This window comes from Polistes fuscatus, unplaced genomic scaffold (assembly GCF_010416935.1).
Source record: "Polistes fuscatus isolate 324 unplaced genomic scaffold, CU_Pfus_HIC Scaffold12, whole genome shotgun sequence".
Classification (NCBI taxonomy): Eukaryota; Metazoa; Arthropoda; class Insecta; order Hymenoptera; family Vespidae; genus Polistes; species Polistes fuscatus.
Genome location: NW_025113020.1, coordinates 5,849,286 through 5,873,350, shown reverse-complemented (window position 1 = coordinate 5,873,350; position 24,065 = coordinate 5,849,286). Strand labels below are relative to the sequence as shown.

Here is a 24,065-nt window from a genome sequence, read left to right as displayed (position 1 = left end):
CTTCTTCTTCCTCTTCCTCCTCCTCTACTCTTTCTCTTATTCGAGTACAAGTGTTGCTGTGCTAAAACAAACAGAGGAAACGTCTTTTGCCTTTCGTTTTGTTTAATCATTCCGCTCAAAAAGTGTAACGTCACCAAAATGGCGTCTTCATGAGAATAAAAGACAAGTGAATTTGTTGATTAGAACTAATATTTAAAATAAAATTGATCAAAATGTTTCGAAGAAGAAGAAGAAGTAGAAGAAGAAGAAAAAGAAGAAGAAGAAGAAAAAAGGGAGGAAAATTTGACATAAAAATTTGTGAACTATTCAATCTATCAATCAAACTACTGTCGGCCCTTGAACAAATTTTAAAGATCGTTAATGATAAAGAGTGTACCCAAATCTTTGAACATAATCGATATAAGTTATTCTATGGGAGACAGATCAAACTCGAATATAAAACGAGTCGAATAGTTCCTGAAACCCGCCTACAGCGACGATGCCAAAACAAACTTCACGACAGTGTCCAGTTCAACAATACTTACTATGATCGATGAGATTTACGAGATCTAACTCTTTCCATGTAGTTTTATTATATCTGATTGGTTTCCCTCTCTCCATCATTTTTTTTTCTATCCGCGAAGCATAAAGAAGAAAACGAATTCGCGGATTTTTTCTTAAATCCCGAGGGACGAACTGGAGCAAGGAACAATCGATTGGTCAAAATGTATTCGAGTTCGATTTATTCATTTTCGAACCCTCGGTTGAATCCTCGATCGTGTTCTTAGATTTGGAAATGAAGGACATGATGGTTGAGGTACAATTTTAAAATGGATTTGGTTTGAAAGATTGCTAGGAATTGTTGGAAGTATATTTGATTTGATTGATTGCTATACATTGGTATAGATATTTTTAAATATTGATTATTATTATTATTATTATTCAAATCGTTTTTAGAGTTATCGTTTATTAGAATTTACAACACGAGACGGTAATTTTTAAATAAATTAATCCTCATAAATACTCGAACTTTAATAAAATCCAATAAAAGGAAACGAAAGAATCAAAACCTTCACAACACTTGAACAAAACAGTTGGCTATAGTAAAACCTGAAGAAACGTTGTTTATATAACTCCAAAAATATTTCAAACTAAAAAATATGTAGTCAACTTTCTAAGGAATTTGAAAATAATAAAAGAGTTATAAAATTCCCCAGAAGCATATGCTTAGAGCAAACGGAATGCAAACGGAAGCTAACGTATTCGAAAATAAATCATTTTCAATCACTGCCATACCCGATCAAGAATCCTTTTCACTATTTTCTAAATACATTGGGAAAGTTTTAGAAGATTCGATCTACGCTACAATGTAAACAACCGTGAAGAAGACAAATACGGTTTCGTAGGTGGTCATACACCCCCATTTTCTCTTTCCTTTTCTGTTTCAAACTATTTATCATGAAAACTACCTTAGTAGTCCCTTGCTATAACCTTTCATTTAAATAAAAGTTTTCTACTTTCTCTCTTTCATATTTTCTCTTTGTATCAAAACCATCAAATTTGAATTTCAATCGGTTAAATGACAATGAAAGTTGTACAAAATAATGGAGACTGTATATTTTGTCATGGTACGTTAGAAAAATTGCATTAACCTATTTCGTTTATTGTGTTTTATAATATGCTTAATAAAAATTTTGAATAAACATCTATTTATTAAAAGATATTTTCAAGTAAAATATAGAATAGAAAACGTTTCTTTAGAAAAGTTATTATTGTGGGACGAACTTATTCAACTATTTTTATAAGCATTCGTGGAAGGGTTGAACAATGGCCCCTGGATGGTGAAAGATCCATGATTCAAATTTCAGTCCAATTAGTCTAGAAAAGATAGAAATCAAAAAATAACTGTTAGATCTCAGAAGCAGTTTTCTTAAAAACCCTGGTCTTCATATTTATTTCAATAAATTCGGTAAAGTAGATTTACGCGTTGCGTTGAATGTTATGACTGGCAGAATTCAGAAATGAATTTCTTAAACTCAATTAAGACTCTAAAAGTACCGGATGAAGATAAAGAGAAAAAGAGAAAGAAATACCAGCTGACAGATTAATTACATCTATGCACCCTGTAGACTATAGCACGTTATTAATGTGGGCTCCACGTTAGAGTTTAATTGCTGTTGAAAATCTTTAAAAGGAATGCATGACTATCGTACTCTTTCATTGCTTCATAGAGTCATTATTGAGAACTATGATCAATTATATGATGATTCTTCATTATATCTATTAAAATAGAACAACTATTTAGTTAGTAATTTATTTATATAAAAAAAAAATGTATATCCGACTCAGTAAACATCTTCTTTCAAAGCTTATCAAATTTTTTTTATGTTTAACTAATTGTAAATCATTTTTAAATTGCAATCAATAATTTTTTGAAAAACTGAGATCACTAAAGTTCATATATTTTTAATCCTAAAGTCTGTAAAAAAAAAGAAAAAAAAATAGTCAAGAGTGCTTAAAAAATAAAGGTAAGGAAATTATTGAATCGTTTGGGAAGTAATTTCGTTTTTTATCTAGTTAGGCTACTTTTTCTCGGAATAGTCCCAGTAAGGATCAATTTCTTCATCGTTTCTTTTGATGAGAGTCAAGACTTGTATTAAAAATCATCGAACCAATATTCGGGGTTTTCAATGGTTTAGGGAATTGGGGTTTTAAAGGAGTCGAAGATTTTCGAACGATGTAAACGATCTCCCATAATTCGATAGGGAAGAATAAAGAAGGAACAAAAATGTATTGCGGAATGACAGCAGCTGCAATTTGTCCCAAATCGACCACCACAACCTGAGTTATATTCCTAAAAAAAATAGGGTCAATGCTTGAAGAAAAATTTCTAACCCGTACTATAAAAAAGAAGAAAGAAAAAAATCACGTTAAATCCTGAAGGAAGTTACTCGCTTGATTACGCGTAATAATTGACACATTTGATTTCGATTTTGGGTCGAAAACCGCGATCGCGTTACACGTAAGGTATTTCTTTTTTTTTATACTACCAGGTACCAAAAGAAAGGGTCATAGGGTCAGCCATTCATTTTTCGAGCAGGTCATAACCATGATATATATTTTTTTGTTCAACCCTTTTTTACCTTAGAAAATGATTTCCAAAAGTGTACGTTACAACCCCGGGTAAAAGTGGGCCCAAAAATTGTGAGCTGATTATAAAAGTGAGTGACTTTTTCCAGAAACCTCAAAACCAGTCTTTCCATTGAAATTATAAAACTATAAACCTAGAACTTTTTTAGATTAATTGTATAAAATTATTTTGTTTATATATACAAAAATATAAGCTAATGGATAACCATTATCGATTTGTGTTTGAACTTATATTAATTGGTTAAAATGATAAAATAATCATGGCAAAAATTCATTGAAGATAAAAGAAAAAAACATTAGAAGATGTGTAAAATCATTTTTTCCAATGGGTTTTTATGATATCCCAAAGTTTGCAGTTACGTTGAGGAACAATGAGTACTCTGATGATGACAAACGTCCAGTAACTCGATACCAGACCATATGCCCATGGAAAACTACCCTCCAGGATATTTTTCTCTTTCTAACGTTACATGTGTCTGTAGAAGTAGCAACCTTGCCAGAGGAGCAATAACGAAGCGAAACAACATGATCGTGCAACAAAGAGGCCACGACCCGAAAACCCCATAAGTTCGATACAAATGTGCAGATATGCAGTACCTCGTAGTTATTGGGTTACCTTATGGGAGAAGACCCGAATCAAAAAAGGAGGGGGTGAAATGGTAAGGGATGGTGTTAGCTAGATAACAATAATCAAAAATCCAAGAACGTTGATCTGATTTTCAACTTTTGCCATACCCCAATAAAATATTGCAAATTATTCCCCTCTCTCCCTAAAAAAAAACAGTTGCATGATTTCTAACTATTTTAAGCTTGTCTAAATATTATTTAAAAAAAAGGAATTCTTACGGGATAAACGAACGATCGAAGAAGACGAATATAAAGAAGAAGCTAAAAAATAGAAAGAAAAAAAAGAATCATTAAAGAAAGGGTTATTGAAAACGAACCTGTCAGACAGTTCGCGTTGCTCGCACAGCTGTGGGTCGATCGCGTTAAATGTGTAATTATCGAATCGTTAAGAGGCTCGTCCTGACAGCCGACGAACAGGCACGCTAATTGATAAATTGCTTTCTGCCTGACCGCACTTCTCCACCTCTCCTCAAACCCCCAACTTTCCACCCATCTCTCTTTCTGCTCACTGTCAGATAAAATAATATTGAAGTATCTATTAACTCAAAGTCTGCTGGAATAACCCACCTAACTTCTTTATCTTAATGCTGAACTATCTTTTTATTTTATTTTACAAAAATTATCTATCATCGATTTCAGTCGTCTTACAGTTCTTTCAAGATACATTTCGTTGGTGACAAAGTTTCCAACGAAAGAAAGTTCCTCGGAAGAAATTTATGGGACAACCTAATATTTTCGAAAAAATAGAAATTAGGGAAATGTTTCTACTTGTACATTTTTGTTTTCGTTTTTAATTTATCAAAAAGTAATGCGAAGTATTTGAATAAAGAAAAAAAAATGATTGATACACGCACAAAGTAAGTTTTCGAAATGCATATAAATATCTTGGAAAGATGATATAAGAGAGATCGTTGAAGGGCTGAAAATAAGATGGCAGAAGCAACACCGGTCGCGTTAAATAACTCGAATGATCTTTACTATGGGATATATCTTCTATCTTTCTCTTTCTCTTTCTCTCTTGATCTCACACTCTTATTCTTGAAGCATGTGTATACGTATGATGCAGAATCACGGTGCGTTCGAACGACGCGCATAATGGCGGGTCACCGTGACTAAAAGGGCTAATCATGACAAATGCAGCCGTTACTGCTGCCTTCGCTGTTGCCTCCTCCACGAAATCAAACAGAAAGAGAAAGAGAATCACCATGAATTCTACCCCACCTCCGCCCTCACCGTCTCCTCTTTTCTCTCTTAGAAAATACTCAAACGTTCTTCGCTAAAAACAATTTTTTGTTCTTTTTGTCTTAACACGAAAAATCCTTTAAAAACAAAACCTAATTTCACATGGGACAGTTCGATAAATTTATGCAAATACCGTCTTGCTTGGGTCCTAGGAGATAGGAAATAAGAGAAAAATAAATATATTTTGGGATGGTAGAGTTTATTGTTTGTATAGTTGGCAAACAGGCCTGAGGTGCATGTTGCTCCAACAATACTCATTCCCTAGACCCCTTGTGTTATTTTTCTGGATTATCCAAGTTGCCTGGATAAAATAATTGTTCGACGGAGCACGAGATAACATATTATAGTTCGTGCTCTTGTAGATAATAGATTGTTTATTTTAATAGTGGTGGACGTTAGAAGAAAAAAGAAAAGAAAATAAAAAGAAGGAAAAGTGAATCTCAAAGGAATTCGTAAAATTATGATTATATAATTCGTTCGTTCTTCGTACGAATCGTATGAACAAATATGGGGATCTCAATTGAAAAAAATAAAGAATGAAAAAAAGAATAGACAAGAAGAAAAAAATTGATCAGGTAGACCACAAGAGGTGTTATTTTAGGCTCGAAACACACAAAGAGGCATATTACAGTTTAGTTAAGCTTCTGAGTTTAACTGAGCGAAATGCAAAAGGGAGAGCCATCAGGATTAGATGAATATTCTATTACTGGATAAAGAACAACGCTTGTCATGGATCCTTTCGTACTCGAAAAGAATTTCTTTCTTTTTCATTATTCCTTCTTTAAATCCTTATCAAAAACATTTCTTTTTCTTTTACTTTAAAAAACAATTATTTTATCCTTCAACTTGGCTCGTGAACAATCAAACATTTCATATAAGAATTTCTTGGTAAAATAAAAATGAAACATAGTATAATAAAAAATCATTTTTCTTTTAGAAAGAATGAAATAGTTTCCAATTCGTGCATAGGTTTATGTTCATTTGTTCTACTATATTTTGTTTAAACGGTATATATTTTTTTGTTAGTATTATAATTCTAAAATTATTGAAATATTTTTATAGCTATGCACATTATTAATTTTAAAACTAAAAGAAAAAATACAACAAATGAACAAATTTGCCTCTGAGCCAATAGGAAAATGTTTCTTGACATATTTTCTACACGTTATTTACAAAAACAAGTAGGAAAGAGGAGAACCTCGTGGTCCCTTTTGTTAAGAACAATTCTATCGCTAAATCCCTTTGAGAGTCCTATTGTCTGCCTAGTTTGCCTCTCTCTTGCTACATTTTTGACTACTATCAAAAGAATCGTAGAGAAGGTAGAGAAGAAAGAAAGTAAAAAAAAATAAAGAAAAGAACAGTGAAGGGACGAGGGGTGGTAAGGGGTGGGATGGAACGTTGGGGTCTTCATTATGGAATAATGTAACTGTAAATTGAGCAAATACAACAACCGTCGTTGCTTATTTTTGGGCCCCACGAAGGTCCTGGAACTTAGGTCCTAGGACTCAGGTTTTGCACTTTTTTTTTGTTATTGTTGTCTTCTGCTTCTTCTTCTTCTTCTCCTATTGGCATTGAAGATAAAGAGGGGAGTCGTTTTGCTAGTTTCGGTATCATATTACCAAGAGAAGTAAAGTAATTCATATCTAAAAGAGACATCAATCGAAAGAGAGAGATAGATAAATGGATATGTTGAAAGAAGGAATGAGAAGGTTGGTTGGTTTTATGCAACCAACCAATGCATAATCCAAGCTGTTTGGAATAACCTATGGGAGATTAGAAAGACGAGTAGGTTGTTATTCAATTGTTCAGGTTGATGCATTTGTTCAAAATGTATGTATCAGTTTGTCTAAAATTTGTATGAACGTTCGAACCATTTGAGTTGTTATTTAATTGTTTGATTAAAGCCAAATTAAAAAAAAAGTAAGTAACTACCCCCTGTTGGTGGTTGAACGAACAATTTGGGTTGGTTTTTTAGAAAAAGAAAGGTTAGACCTCTTTTCTTGTTCTCACGCGTAATTGATTATGAAAAACGGAAATCCGTATTGAACGGAAGATTAAGGAGATGGGAAGAGAATGAAAGATTTTTGATGATGGTATTTGTGTTGGTAAGTGAAGCATTCGCACTTGAAATTTGCAACGGTCTTAGGTTGCACGAGCCACTCATGGGTAAAAGATTATCCTTCGATGCTGGATTACGCCAGCTGTAGGAGGTAGAATGTATCGTAAATAGATGATTATGGTCGTTGTTGTGTTGGTGGTAAACCCGACACCACCTAATTCCGTAGGATCCTCACTCCGAAATCTCGTATTTTCTTGTAAGAATCGACGTAAGATCGACATAACGAGAGAATAAGGAAACGCATTCTACGATGCTTTATTTGCTTTGTTAAAGAAAAGAAGAGAGAAAAATAGGGAAAGAGAGTGCTAATAGATTGCTCGAAAGAAACGTTAAGAGCCCACCTTCGAAGAGGTTCCTCCTCGAATTACTTTTTTCTTTGAGGTATATACGCAACAACAAAAAACGATTCCTCGGTTGATTTAACTGATGCAAACGATTGGATCAAAAGTTTATGAAGCATAGAATTTTAATTGAAGATACAATTCGTTCTGTAAAACATTCGTCAATGATGATTAGGACGATCATGATGATAATATTATAATAAATAGGCTGAAGATTTCTTTTTTCCAACAACGATGTATATAAGTAGAGAATCGAGGAATGGTTTAATCGCGAGAGAATTTTTGATGGCATTGTACTCGTAACTGGGAATGACATGCGAGATCGTCCCACAGGATGCGTCACGCGATCCTGCAGGACTAATTTACACTAGGGCACGAAATACGGTGTTGGATGATGGCGCGACATTGATGGATACAATTGTTGCCCGTATTGTGTTGGTTATTGTGACGCGACAATCGAGATGCGTGTCTTATTGTATGCTTGTTTGCGGCTTTGCCCCTGTAAAGAAAAAGACTCGTGGTGTGATGCGTGGATGAGATTCCCTCGTATATAAAAATCTTTCATTCTTTCTTCCTTTCTTTTCTTTTTTTTAAACCAACCCTCCTGTTCCTATATTTTTAATAACCAACACATTTTTATAACATCTTTCAATAATTGCAATAAAATGAACGAATGCATCGAAAATTCATGAGAAAACAAAGTAACGCGTACGTGTTTAACATTGGAGTAACTTTTTAACTACACCATCGACCCTAAATTTAGCTCAACAGTTGAAATAATTCGACTGAAAGATTCATTTATAAAAGTGTCGTATGCAACAACAAATATTAATCTAAATATTCAAACATAGGCTTTACTTTAAACGCAACATTGAATTTCTACAAACAGTTAAACAGAATAGTTTGAATAATAACCGGTAGTCTCCTAGTGAGTAATAAAAAAAGAAAAAAATCAAATAAAGTTGTTTCTTTTGATTTCGCATGATAGCTAACATAGGAATAAAGTTGTTCGGTTTGCTGGTCCATTCGAGTGAACGATAATAGAGTCATCGTGTACGAGAGAGGCATCCGATTTGACTTTAGGTTCGCACAATAGCATTTCCTACCGCAAAAGAGGGGTGAGGGGAGAGGAGAGGAGGGTCGAGGAAGAAAGAAGGGATGCCGAAAGTGCAATGATGTACGAGGACGCAGAGGATCTCTTCTACTTGAAAAAGGGAAGAAAATGTGGAAGGGAAAGAACCGGCCGTAATAGAAAGAGATAAAGAGAGAGAGAGAGAAAGATATGTGGAATGGAATCGCATAAACTGCACGTCACCCTGTTGTGTGTAAACTCGTGGGGCGCAGATCGCGACAATTGGTGACAACACGTCGACAAAGCGTCGGAACGAGCCAAAACGAGTCCAAAGAGCCGAAAGCTCAGAACCAACTGGTGGCTTTAAGTCGTTAATGATCCGAACAAATAAAATCATTGTAATTCGTCGAAGTATCGTTATATTCTTCTTGGGAACAAATTGAGAATTGGTCTAAATGTTTTGTAAAAACGGTTCTATTTTGCGTTTGAAAATTCTATTACAATTATTCGAGATTTTGTTTTGCTTAAAAAAGAAGCAGGAATAAAACTGTAAATAATTTTCGTTAGCATTTGTCTGTTCGATTGGAAAGTTACTAATTGAATCGTTCGATGGATGAGGTATAAATAAAAAGAAATTTGTTTGGGCAAGAGTGATAGTCGTTGACATTACTAAGTGGTATCCCTGAACGTGCCATTAATCACACGAACGGGTCCCTGATTCTCTCAGTCACGCCGCACTCTCTTTCTCTGTAGGGAGAAGAAGGAAGAAAGAAGATGGAAAGAGATCGTAGCACGCTCGCGGCTACGAGAAAAGGCTGCCCTTTAGGTGAGTTCCACTATGCCGAACGATAATAGAGCCATAATCGTAAGCGGATGAGGGCTAATAGCGATTATCTTTGGAAAATAGCACGCGTCTTAAAAAAAAGTAAAAAAGAAACAACATAAACTTAAACAAAAAGCTCGCAAATTCCAGGAATTCGAATGAATCAATTATGCACTTTCAAATCGAACAATTCAAATGCAATTAACGTTCAGTACCTGATCCAGGTATCCATTTACAATGCAAAAACTGTGTTACGACAAACAAGTGTTAGGGAATGTGAGAAAAAAGCTAATGAAGAGTAGATACCTAGTAGAAGGGAGAAGTTGGTATAAAAAAATGATTGTCAACGTGTGTCGGTGCAGGATCAGAGAAACTGTTCTCCTCCTTTAGTCGGTGGTATCACACATTTGTCACATATCAGAATAGGACGACATGTATGTTCGGTGGTATATACCACAAACCACCCTAACTCCTGTTGCATATCTCCCCCTCTCTCCTTCTCATCCTTTTATCCACATAAAAAAAAAGAAGAAAGAGAAGATAGAACCCAAACGAAATAATTCCATGAAAACTCGATCGATCTTCTTGCCGTGTTCCTTTTTAACTTCGCCGCCGTGGACGACTTTTGTGGAACATTGTGACTTGTTTACCGCGGCACCTTTTTTTCCCCCGCTGATTGATTTCTCAAAAAAGAAACCCACGCTTCTTTTTACCCCCAGATAGAATCGTTTGTCGGTAAAACAGATTAATTTTATAACGTAAACGTAGAATCGGTTAGCGAAGGGTTCGAGTCGTATTGGAAAAACAGAACAAAAACGTGCGATGCAACATAGGGTGAGAAAGAAATAATATTTTACCTCGAACGATTCATCTTCTAACGCGTTTCGTTTCGTATTCCCCCTCTACTACCTTTCCCTTCCCTTCCCTTCCCTGTCCAGCCCTTCTCCCTTGCTCTTTCTTTCTATCTCACTTTCAATAAGCGTGACAAAGCAAACAAAATTCAACAAATGATTTTTGCACGGAACTGAGATGGAACGCTTGTTACAATACAACCGATCATGCGTAAGGGATGAAGAGGTGGATCATCGATGTGTTTTTCTATCTCTCTCATTCTCATTCTCAATTTCCTCTTCTCTTTCCCCTATCTATGTATCTGTCAGGATAGATTGGTAGTCGGTTGGTTTCATTTGTGGTAAACACGTTGTGCCAGGAAAAATGTAATGATAGCCCATCGCACGCCATTGATTTGTGGCTCCATTAGTTCTGGATCCTAAGCTTTGGATTCTAACACCTGGTGCATCGATGAAGAACACGTAAGTTTTTCAACTAGCAATGACAGGAAACGTTTTATTGAACTTCGACGAATACAAATATTTTTCTTCCATGTTTCTGTTCGATTTCGCAAACTATCTCGCATATTAGACATTTCGTGGAAACATTTTTTCTGATTTCAAACGAACGAGGTGTTTTGAAAAACACTGGAAATGAAAATTTTGGTAAAGCTTGAATAGAAAAATATTGAAAAGAAAGTAAGGAAAGAGACCACCAAGAGAGAACAAATTAAGGACTCGTCGGCATTAAAAAAGGATACCAAAAGAAGATGAAAGTACCGACTCCAGGAAAGAGGGCCACCCTATGTGAATTTATAAGTGATAGAAAGAGAAAGAAAACTGGCTATTAGAGAAAGAAAACTTTAGAAACCTGTCCGAGAGAGACTAGCACCCGGATAAAGACAACACGCGCGATCATTCTCCAGTTAACAAGCTGATAATGAGAAGGACTGGCGTGTATACCAGTTACCGAAGCCAAGAATCTGCTCTTCTTGTTTCCCTCGAGTGGCCCAGACGACGACAGTGGCCCACCCCAACTCTAATGCGGGTATTGGATCGTGAGAACACTTGGATTATCTTTGTGCTACTACATTTCCCACTTTTCCAATAACTTTTAGCACTCCAATTATTAGACCCGTTTGTTGTTTCTTTATTTTTTTATTATCTCCAGTAATTCTAAACCTTTTCGAAGTCACGGAACATTTTTTATTGATTACATATAGCATAAAAAAAAAGAAAAGAAAATGTAAAATATTAGTAAACATGAACCCTAAATAATTATGAAGAAATATTGTTGATAGGTTTAGACTAAACTAGGTATATATTGGACGGAAAAATTGTTAAGGGGGTGTAACGGAGACGGTTTCCTTTGTGGAGATTTTTCCTCTTTTCATAACTGGTAGGAGTTTAAAAAAAGGGAAAGAGAGAGAGAGAGAGAAGAGAAAAAGGGGAGGACACAAGGTGGTGGTCTTAGGACTATTTTTCTGAGTTTCTCTCTCTCTCTTTCTTTCTGTAGAACGGTGGAGTCGGCGCCCTCTGTAGTTCGATCGTGGGCGGAGCATCATGACCGTCGTGGTGCGCGGCGTCATGTGTAAAGAAGAGATTGTCAATGGACGGCATTGTTGGGACCGCGCGCACCAAGCCAAATAACAAATGGCCGTATTCTATCTCTTTCTCTTTCTTTCTTTCTTTCTTTCGTTCTGTCAGCTATGCACCGAAAGCCTCGGAGGAAGGAACACTGCTGTACCACCACCACCACCACCACCACCACACCAGTATACTGGTATCACCCTCCCTTCAAACATTTTACCCTCCCATTTTTCCTTACACCAACAACGTGTGTTCTTTTATTCTTGATAAGGCTAATCCGAAGCTTGGAAAAGCCACCAGTTATACTGGTTGCATTAGAAAATAATATCTTTCATCCTTGTAAATTATTTTTTAAATTATTTCCCTATAGTATCTAACATTTGATAGATTTCAACGCATTTTTCTAAAAAACAATTTTATTTTTATATATATATTGTAGAATTTACTATTCGGCCCACCTATACAAAAATTTGAAAACCCTTATGGTGTCCCTTATGGAGACCTATGAAAAATACATCAAAGTATTGGCATTTGAATGAGTAAATCTTGGAAAAATCTAAAAAAGAGATGCGTCGGCAAGATGGAAAGGAAAGAAGAGAAAGAGAAAGAAAGAAATGCATAAAAATATAAAAACGGGACAAACAAAGTGTCTCACAAATCGATAACCACTCCCATTTTCCTATTCTTGCATACAGTGACCAAGTCACGCAATGTTCCGTGGACAATAGTCTGGCATGTTTTTCAATATTTAGCCATCATGACTTTTCGTCGGCCCTTTCGAATGGAAATCTCCGTGTCGAATCGGAAACTGGATAATTCAATTAGATGGGACTAGACAGCTGTCTGCGCCGTCTTAGATGAACAGGTAAACCAAATATAACAGGATTTGTAGAAACTTATAGTAGAATATGGTTTAAACTTTGATACAAGAAAAACAAATATGAAAACGAGTTAAAAAAGAAATGGACAATGATCGTGATTTTGAATTTATCATCACCTACCTGTGTCTAATTAAAAAGCAAGAAAATTCTAGCCATTCCTATGACGACAAAAATAATGAATAACTAAAAAATATCCCATACGTTTCAGGTTTTAAAAACATCATCAATAATCCTCAAAAAGGATAAATTATTTTAACCTCAACTGACAATACAACCCTAATCCTTTTATAAAAGAAGACCACCTAGAGGCGAAACAAATGTTTAGATATATCATAGAAAATGTTGGAAAAAGGAGTCATTCCTTAGAGACCAATTGCACGTTTACGGTTTTCACAATCGTCTGTTGTTAAGAGGATATTGAATATTTCGTCGGGTTTCGTTTAAAAGGAAAGGCTTGAAAAGATTTTCCTAAATCTAATCTTTTTCTTTTCTTAGAAATAATATAATATTTTGTACTCAAAAGTATTTAGAAAATAAAACGGAACGCTTAGAAATAACATCGAATACATTCAAATATCGAAATTCAAGCTAATGTAGAATATTCCTGATGATAAAAAATTACACAAATCTTATTTTTAGTTTAAAAAATATTTCGACATTGTACTTGCAAATCTTTTTCTTTCTCTCGGAGGATATCGATGAAGGGATGATAAAAAAAAGGGAAAAATTCGTTGTAGATGAAAAAAATGAATTGGCCCTTTGGTGAATGCAATTATGCATGCAGTAAATAGATTATCGGCTAAGAAATCCCCATCGACGAGTGACGAATTCACCTGAATACGGTATAAACCATTGCTGTGGATTCATTTTAACGATGGTCCAAGGGAACTTCGGGAAAATTGAGGGAGGTTGGTGTGAAGAGAAAAAAGATCTCCATAGGGTAGAAGAGGCTTTTCGATGTTACGGTCACGGGCTAAATCGTGAAAATTAGTGGCATCTGGGATCCGTTTTCTTTCCTTCTTTCTTTCCTCCTTTCTTTCCTCTCCCTAAAACTCAGTTGCCTCTCGTTCGAGGAAGATATTCGAAAAATTGGGCGGGCTGGTTGGTTCGTACTTTGAAAATATGCTCTCATATTTCTTTTAAAAATTCTTATAAAATAGAATATACCGTTGGAACTTTGAATTCAATCAGTTTTCTAGTTTAATAAACGAATTAGAGTTACCTGGAATTACTTGCAATTAGATTTGTATGTAGGAACTTATGGGACAACCTAATAGAATCCTAAAAAAAGCAACATTTTAATAAAACAGTATTTAATATCAGGGAAGATATTTTCCAATTTTGTACGATTTATTTCTACAAGTTTCTATAAATATTTCTATTCCAAAAAATTAAAATTGCGTGCACGATTGAAAATCTAACACCTCAGAACAATAATTGTCTCGTCAATTATTTAGAGATTTTTCTGAACCCACAGATTTTTAAAATAAACATAGAAACGTTAGATCTATACCAGGAAACTATTGTAATGTAAATAATGTTTGATACCTCGTTAGTAGTTTCGAAAATATTTGGAAAAAATGTTAGTCAAAGTGGCCTCGTATTTGTCAAAGAAAAGGAATCCCAGATTTAACCTCGAGATCGAACAATGATATCAAAGAAAATGAGAGATACAAAAACTCGTAAATCATGAAAGAAAAGAAGAGAATTTTCCAATTCATGTGCCACGTTTTTGTAAATTGTATAGTTTGGATCATTGTAATCATTATTGGTACATTATTGCTAACAAAAAGCTTTGTTGAAACTCAAATACATTTTAATTCACCTTTTTGTGGTCTATGATTCTCTCCTACATTCTTACATCAAATTCAAACAAACACTGCATTCTTATAATAATGTTTTTCTTTTTACGAAAGGATCCTTCCTTCCTTCCTTCCTTCCTTTCTTGATGTCTATAAGTAATTTGACTTCAAAAGAAAACCTTGACATTGAAGTATTATTCAAAAAGTTAGATCAAAAGGGTTTTCGAATAAATCCAAAGATCTTTTCAAATATATCGAAAAGTTCTTTACAAATAATTCGATGTTACCAGTGTGAAATAAATGACCGTCAAGATATTTTGAAACTATGATTACGCTTGTTTAGAATTGATAAAAGTATTCAATTTATTTGAGGTACACAATAGATTAGGAATTTCTAAACGGATCCCAAAACATCTTCCAGTCCAGGAGAAACTGTTCAGAGTTGTAGTTTGAAAAATCCATGAATGTAGACGAATTAAAAAAAAATAAAAAAAAAACAAGAAGAAGAGAATCAGGGCGACAATCTTGAGGAGCAGAGTTGCAGTAGTGGTTGAACAAAATGGAAGGTGAGATCGAAGAGTAAGTTTAGAAAGTAGATTGCAACGGTTAGCAAGAAAGAGAAAGATAGTAAAAGAAATAGGGAAGGAAGAAGGGATAAGGAAGAAAGTGGGAGTGGCCCTTTTACCTCGAAGGATCGAAAAGAGAAAGAAAGAAAGAGAGAGAGAGAGAGAGAGAGAGTGGCAATGCAGTGCAGTGCAGTTCCCGGCAAACGTGAAGCACCCTCGCATCGCGCTCGTGCCGGAGACAATGGCGCCATATTGTGAAAATATTGATTACGATTCGGGCAACAATGGAGACAATGGAACCAGTACGACTTCTTGCTGCGGTGGCGGTACTCCAGGAAAAGAGTTCCTTGAGTATGCATCTCTCAACCAGACACACACACATATACGTACGCTTACACAGTAGGATTACTCCTTCAACACTGCAGCCGCCATCGTCGATCGTCTCCAATCCGCTTCTCTCTTTCTCTCTCTCTCTCTCTCTTCTACTTTCTTTACAAACCTAACCCGATAGAGTAGTGCTTTTATTCCTTCTCAAAGAGTTATTCTATCACGGTAAGGGAAGAAAAGCGTTGCAAACAATGATACCTACCCCTTACTTTAAATCCATCGCCACCAACCAACAGTACCACCACCGTCGTCGTCGTCGTCGTCATCGCCATCGCCTTGTCAAAGTTTTCCTTTGAACTCTTTTTATAGATTTTTTAGTCTTCTTTCTATTTTTTTTCTTTTATTATGTTTGCTTATTTTTGCAACTACTAACAACACACCTAGCTAGCTAGCTGTTCTCTTGATATATCTTTTTCCTTAATATTTCAAAGGTACCAAAAATTTTGTAGGAATTTTACAGATTTATCTTATTATTCATAAAAGATCAACACTTCACTGTCCAACCCCCTCCAATAATTTAACGAAAATAGCATACTATTAAGTTCGAGAAGAAAACTGTTGTCTCGAAAGATTTTTATAAGAAGAGAACTTAGGATTAAAGAAAAAGAAATAAAAATAAAAAAGTAGAAAGAGAGAACTATAGTCTAGCGTTTTGGAAACGTGGTAACGAGAAGAGAGAGGGTCGAACGTTAGAAATCAAAGGGACACGATGTGAACGAGCAAAGAGAAAGAAAAAGACGTAGAGATAATACGTTCGACGTGTTCGGTTTAATATTGAGAGAGAGAGAGAGAGAGAGAAAGATTGAAAGTGAGAGAAAAGGAGGGTGGAAGGGAGGAGGGATGAAGTCACCTTCCTTTGTGGTAAAAAAAGAAAGAGAGAGAGAGAGAGCGAATGCATTTTAAAAGAGTGACCACAAACAAAAAGTTAGCCCTGATTTTTAGCCGCTCGAACGAGTTGCTGCTGCTGCTGCTGCTGTTGGTCGAAACTAAACGAAATGAGACGAGCCTGTTCGAAGTGTAGAATATAAAAAATACATCATACAGACTGGTATTATGTATATACACCCCGTGTTCCATTCTGTTATCCTGTGGTGCACAGGAGGCAGCACCCAACGGTACCGTTGTTGTTTGTTGTTGTGTGTAACTGCGGAATCGCACGGTTTCGTGAGTTTTTGTATTACGATTGAGAGGCATTTCGCGAACTCAAGAGGCGTTTTGTTTTTGCCATTGGGGCGGACAGGAGGCTGGCCGTTTTCCTAATGGCTCGTTGATTCGAAAAAAATCGACTAAATCCGATTCGCATATACCTTTTTCTCTTTTTCTTTTTGTTTTCTTCTTTTTTCTTTTGTTTCTCTGTGGGGTGAACGAGCGGATAGAGAATTTCGATCATCGCTGACTCTGCTTCGATGAAGCATGATCGAAGTAATGTTACGAAAGAGAGAATGAACGGAGGGATGGCTAATTCATTTGTTCAATTTTTTAAAAATACTCCTTTGGATTTATTTTGTTGGGCTTTTTAGATATTTTTTGTTTAAATAAAAAATTAGTTATAAGGGGGTTATGTGTTTGATTCACGTGGTAGTGGTGGTAGAGAAAGAGGCCGCGTAATTTAAATATTTTTCACCGCTCTAAAAGAGATCGATGAGATAAAACAAGTATGCGCTTCGTGCTCGGCAATAAGCTACGCCTCATACACCATACTCTTCAAGAATTTCATCTCTAACGCGTTTTTAAAACGATTATCCGCTGAGCTAGCATTTCCCCGAGGGCCTCCAACTTCTTCTTGAAAGACTTGTCTCGCGAAAGAAAAAGAAAAGACAAAAATCTTAGAAAAAAAAAAAATAAAAAGAGTCGCCGCGAGTATTCGATTTTTAAAATAAAAAAAGAAATGGAAGAAAAACAACAAGTGCGTTTTCAATGCAAAAATTATACTTTTATTTGTACTTTATCTTATTCCTTTAAACAAACGAAACACAATTCAAAAATATAATTATTATTGAAATACATTTGTGAATATTGGATTAATATTGCACAGTAATGCCAGATGCAAATGATCACAACCCGTCGACTTTTTAATAATCTACACGTATATATCCACATGTAATATACGTATACATATTGTGTGTATGTGCATTGTCCATTTTAATTACTATAAAAAAAAAAAACAAATAAATAAAAAATATTCATATCAGTAGAATGCATATTACGGGAGAGTCGTATAATGAAGATAAATCATGCAAAGAAAAAGAAAAAAGAAAATTTAAAGTTGTAAGAACGATTGAGATGTATTCTTTCAATCCATGATTCAAGCTGACGTGCGTATTCTTTATCTTATCAAATTTTCTCTAATATAAATATGTATACACACACATAACATATATTATATCAATGTTTTAAATTCTTCAGTGCATAGTTGAATGCTGTTAAGAACGAACTGAAAGTGTTACATTAAAACAAGAGTGTCAAATTAATATCAAATATTTTTTTTTTTTTATAAAACACCTAACACAAGCATTTGCACACACGCGAGCATAGATATATTATATATATATATATATATATATCTTTTATTTCGAGTCATGAGTGTCGGTGACGTATGGTTGAGAGACACTGTGATGTCATATGGAAAAATAATCGTAACATTAATCATATTAATTTATATAATCTTTAGAAAATGGCCAAAATTATGTGAAATTGTTTACAAGGCGCATCTCCTTGGATTCGAGATGGAACTCGCGGAAATTGCATTTCCTTACAAGAAGGAATTGTTTAAAATACTTGAAACTATTGTTTCCAATGACGAATCACTTCGATCTAAGGGATGCATTCGCATACTCGAAATTGGAGTTAAGACTGGTGCATAATTGAAAATTATAATTTATTTTAGTTTTCTATACGTTAATACACTTGTAGTTACTAACACAATCATAACTGTTTTACATTTATTTAACAGTTAATTATAATTGCATTCTAATAATAATAATAATAATAATATATATATATATATATATATATTATATTACCTTTCATGATACGTACAAGTCAATGAAATAAAAATGAAAAATAGCAGGTGTATGCATAAGGAGGCGGCATCATTTTAATTAAAATACTTAAATTTCGTTTAAAAAGTATAATATATATATAATCTATTATAAAATTAACCATCATAATAAAATTGTTCCCATAAAACCATAAATAGAAAAAAAAACACTATATTTAAATATGCCAATTAAAATGATCCACCGTGTATAAAACGTATTCAAATTTACTATATAATTATATTCGAAAAATTTAAAAAAAAACAAAACTATATATATAAGAAGGTGCTAATAAATTTTATTTAAAAAACGAATTAAACTAAATACACAGAAACAATGGAAGAAAATATTAAAACTTAAATAAACGACGTATTATTTTTTGCAATACGCTGAATAATTGTTTATAAAATAATTAATGTTTTCAGGTGATAATATTCAATTTTATCCAGACAATACTCATTTTATCGGTGTTGATTGGAACACAAAGTTGGCCGAGTACCTTAATGATGAAAATCATTCCTGGCAATTCGGACATATATTCGTCGAACGTCTGGTTATCGGGGATGGCAGTAATTTAAAACTGATTCCTGATAATCACGTAGACGTTGTAGTATCGATTAGATCACTTTGTTCCATTAAATTACCACTAAATGCTTTAGATGAAATTAAACGGATCCTCGGGCCGGTAAGAACGCAAGCCATTTATGTTCCAACTAAGAAATATGCAAATAATTTGTCACAATCAACCAAATAAGAGAAACTTTAATGGAATAATCGATAGCACCCGATTATATCTCGTAATTTATAAAACAAACATAAATTCATGTCATCTTAGGTAAAAAAAAAAAAGAGAAATTAAGTTTTCTATTCATCGAAATGTAATTAATCGATCTTATATATTTTTTATTAGGGTGGAAGATATATCTTTATGGAACACGTTCCAGAAACAAAAGATTATTTTTTACGCTGGATACAAATAATATTAACGCGATCATGGTTGTGGCCATCGTTATTCGGAAATTGTCATTTGGATTTTGACTTTATAAAAGAAATTAATGACGCTGGTTTCAAACGTGTTACATCAACGTCGATCATGCTAGACGGTCCTGTTTCTCAAACTGTACATTTAATGCTCACCGGTCAACATGTACTAGGTGTAGCAATGCGATAGGTAAAAATGTTCCATTTTTTCTTTTTTCTTTATATACATAAAAGCAAGTCAATTATTTCTTTCATATTTATATTCCAAGATTACTTATTTTGATTATGCTTTGTAGGAACTATGTATTTAAAGTTACATAAAGCCTTGATGTCAAGCTATTTATTGAGTTGGCAACAAAGTGAGTGCAATTATTTTAATAATAATTTACCGACAAAATCCGCAATCACTTAGTAGCCAACCTAATATTATCTTTATATTTTTAATGTAAAGTTAAAAAAACATTTGTTTGCTCGTTTGTTTTTGTCTTTCTTTATTTTTTTTATTAGAAAATGAGAGAATCTTTAGTAATATAATTATAACAATATTATTAAACATATTTTCTATTATATGAAATTATTTTTATTCGCTCCTACTCGAATCTGAATCCGTTTCATAAACTTTAGTAGCAAAAGTGCTCTTCTGTGTATTATTCTTTTTATTAACGATTAATCTTTTCATATTTTTCTTATTTTTCTTATTGGAACTTACAGTTTTTTCCGATATTGTTTTTAACGTAGTATTACATTGTTGACTACTAGTAGAACATGTCATGTTAACTTTAATTTCATTCATTCTAGTATTATTTAACAATTTACTTACATTATCTATAATAGAGAGATTCTTCATGGAATGGGATCTAGTTTTTGTGCAAGTATTCACATTGGTGTATTGAGATATGAGTTCACTAACCGATCTCACCATACAATCATTATCGTCAAGTAATTTCGTATTTTTTCTATCGCGCTGCTTTCTATTCCCGTAAAAATTAAAAATGCATTGCATAAATGGTTGATTCGTATCCAATTTTAAATCTGAATTTGATTCTGAATTGGATTCTGAATTTGATTCTGAATTTGAATCTGAATCGTAAAGAGAAGTAGAATGATTGTTATTAGTGCAAAACTTTGGCAATCGTTTTATATGTCTTGTAGGTCTATTTTCTTGTACTCTTTGTCTAGAGGATTCCCTTCTTTTCAATTTTGAACTATCCAAAGATAGACAATTATTTTCCCCTAAATTATCTGTAAACTTTCTTTTTTTTACTTGAACTTTATCATTCTCACTAGAATCTTTATATCTTTTATTATTACTTTTATGCAAACTTTTTACATTATACTTCGTTGACAATCGCTTCAACTTTACAATCGGTCTCATTGACAATTTATTATCCGAACTTATCAATTTACTCAATTTTTCCTTGCTGGAAAATGCACAATTCTTTTTCAAATTTGTTAGATCTTTTAATTTTCTTAACATCACAACTGGTTGTAATGCTTTGATGAAAGCTGTATTATTCAAAATATTGTTTAACGATTTTTTCGTACATTCTTCTTTATTGAATTGAGAAATGTAATCACATAATTTTTTCGATATTTGTTTGTTTCCTTTACTGGTACATCTAACAAATTTTTTCGATGTTTCTGTATCATTTGAATTGTTCACTCTTCTCTGTATTTTCATCCGTTGGATGAGGGGTAGTTCCAATTTATCTATATCATGTGAATTGTTCACTCTTCTCTGTATTTTAGTCTGTTTGATAGCAACTATAGGTTGCAAGTATTTCAATTTTTCTTCATCTATATCTTTATTCAATTCTTTATCCAATTCTTTATTTAAACCTGTATCTAAATCTGTACCTGAACAATTATCTGAATTTTTATCTGCAACTTTATTTAATTGATTTTCTTCTAAATCTTTATCCAATTGATTTTCTTCTAAATCTTTATCCAATTGATTTTCTTCTGTAACTTTATTCGATTGATTTTCTTCTAAATCTTTATCCAATTGATTTTCTTCTGTAACTTTATTCGATTGATTTTCTTCTAAATCTTTATCCAATTGATTTTCTTCTAAATCTTTATCCGATTTATTATTTATGTTATCAGGATTTGATGAATTAAAAGGATGTAAAATAACAGTTGAACAATCACTTCCAAGAAAATTGTAAGATATCGGTACATCTTTATAATTATAAAGAAGGACAGTACTAGCTTCGCTATCAATCGAAGTAGTAGCAATTTCAGAATTAAATATTGTTGTAGAGGAACTATTAAGACATGTTTCAGGATTACTGATGTTACACATATCCTTATCATTAATCTTGTTGTTTTCCATTAATTTTTCTTTCGGGGCTTGCAACATTTTCTTCTTTGTGTAATATTGGATAATCTCCTCCGACAAACGTTCCAAAATAACCCAAGGATTAAGCTTATTCTGAAACATCTGAAAATCTTTACTGATATTGTCAATAGTAAATGTTGTTTTGCTAGATGCTTCCTTCGTTTTAAGTTTTCTTCCTCTAAGATGTCGTTTTTCATTATTAACGTTATTAATGTAGTCCGAAGTTGGAAACCGTTTTATTTGTTCCATCAAAGCTTTACACGATACTTGCAATCTTTCACTTGGCATCGAATTTTGAAAGATCGTTAGATTATCTTCTAAATCTATAAAATCCGTTTCTTTTTTTGGGATACAAGTCTCTTTTTCTAGATTATTATTTGTGATAATGTCTAGAGATTTTCTAATAAGACTATGTTTAGCGAATTTACTTCTTCTCTTTTTATGTAATAATTTTTTCGACGATTCTTCTGGTGGAGGACTGTTTCTAAAAGCAGGATGTAAATTCTTCTTCGCATCAAGGATATTGTTATTCTTAAATTGTGCCACTACGATGTCCATAGGAGACTCTCTACCGGTGTATAATTTCTTTTGTCGAGAACGTCTTGAATTGAAGGAAGTTTCCATATTTATTGCTTCTTTTAATGTGGAAGAATTTTCTATATTTATTGCTTCTTTTAATGTGGAATCATTTTCATTGTTAATATTATTTTCCTCAGTTTTATTTTTAGTACGCTTTTCGTCAGAGTCACATACATTTGACATAGATAAATTCGAATTAATATGCATATTTTGTGTCTCATCTTTTTCTAACGATGTATTCTCATGCAAAGTATTTTTGGATAAAATTTTGCTGGAAGATTTACTTACAACGGTGGCCATAGTTTCACTTTTCTTTTTAGCCTTAATATTAGATAAAATATATGCAGTAGTGTCTACCGAAGTGCAGTTGAAACTATTATTGTCGCATAGCCTTATACTATCCGCTTTGTCAATATCAACAAATCCTTGTATATACAAGGAGTCACTAGTTGTATCGCAGCTTTTATGATAAGATTGTTTCTCATTTAATGAACCTGTATCAACAACTTCAGCGTTATTCAAAACTGTTTGAAACGGTAAATAACCCGTATTTACCCAGGATTTTATATGCTTCTCCGTTAAGTACACTGGTTTTTCATAAATGCTTGATATTAATTCATTTTTAACTTTAGATGATTTTTTGTCTTTCCTTTTTCCCTTAATTATCTGCAATAAACATAAATAATAATAAATCATAAATATTATCAATCTTTAAAACAATGTCTTGGAAAGCGATTTATACTTTTTCAAGAGCTATATCAAGAGACGATTCGGAGTATTTTATGGTACTTGAAACTCTATCCGACATTAAGTAATAAGATCCATTCTCATTCTTCTCTTCGTTGGATCTAAAAAAATATATTCATTTAAATCCAATTGTACATGTTATTAACCAAACTATTAATAGATATAAATATAATAATAATAATAATAATAATAATAATAACAATAACAACAATAGCACAAATTTCACACACAAGAAAAGGAACTTTTATATTTGGATATAAAACTACATAGAGCAGACAGAATAATAGTAAAGAACAAACGCTGCAAATAAGAATAAAAAAAAAAACAAATTACAAATTATACATCACTAGTAGTAAAATTAGAAGATACATGGAAACAATAGAATAAACAAATAGTATTAATACTCATGTTAATAATGGAATTACATTGAAAAAATTCGAACAAAATTTGATAATAAAATAGGAATAGGACCACAAATACAAAAAAAAACTACAAAAAGCAACAATAATTAAATCCTGTATGCTAGTGACAAAATTCTGCATCTATTAATATAAATAGGAAAACCCATTATTACTTGGTCAGAAAAAGTACCGTATAAATAGAATAAAACCAGGTAAACAGAGTTAACGAAACGAAATAGTAATAATAATAATTAAATAAAAAAAAAAGAAACTTTAACTATACTTTTCAGTATTATTGTATAAAGTAGATACTTCACGGTCACTACAACATCTAGTTTCATTCATTTCTGCCATTTTTATAATAAAATAGAAGCATCTAAAATCTACACTTCACTCACTCTTTTATACTAATTTTATTAACTATTTGTAATGAAAAAAAAGAAACATGCCCGTTATAAAATAAACAATTCTGAATGCGTCCACAAATACTGCACTTTTGCCAACTATATAAAATTAAAACATGAAAACGTCTTTCAAATCCAGCTAAATTCATTATAATAACTTAACGC

At 33.2% G+C, this 24,065-nt stretch overlaps 2 protein-coding genes across 2 annotated transcripts; one reads left to right on the top strand and one right to left on the bottom strand.

The window, feature by feature from the left end:
- The first annotated feature begins 17,819 nt into the window (after positions 1-17,819).
- LOC122513444 (methyltransferase-like protein 7A) lies at positions 17,820-19,739 on the top strand. The gene is made up of 3 exons (XM_043629793.1): positions 17,820-18,265; positions 18,873-19,132; positions 19,358-19,739. The coding sequence occupies exons 1-3, from the start codon at positions 17,989-17,991 to the stop codon at positions 19,616-19,618; spliced, it is 798 nt and encodes a 265-aa protein (XP_043485728.1). The 5' UTR covers positions 17,820-17,988; the 3' UTR covers positions 19,619-19,739.
- A 269-nt stretch (positions 19,740-20,008) lies between these two features.
- On the bottom strand, positions 20,009-23,939 carry LOC122513216 (protein PF14_0175-like). The gene is made up of 5 exons (XM_043629480.1): positions 23,780-23,939; positions 23,091-23,196; positions 21,398-23,014; positions 20,138-21,178; positions 20,009-20,068 (listed from the first exon to the last, which is right to left on the bottom strand). The coding sequence occupies exons 1-5, from the start codon at positions 23,848-23,850 to the stop codon at positions 20,009-20,011; spliced, it is 2,895 nt and encodes a 964-aa protein (XP_043485415.1). The 5' UTR covers positions 23,851-23,939.
- Positions 23,940-24,065: the final 126 nt, after the last annotated feature.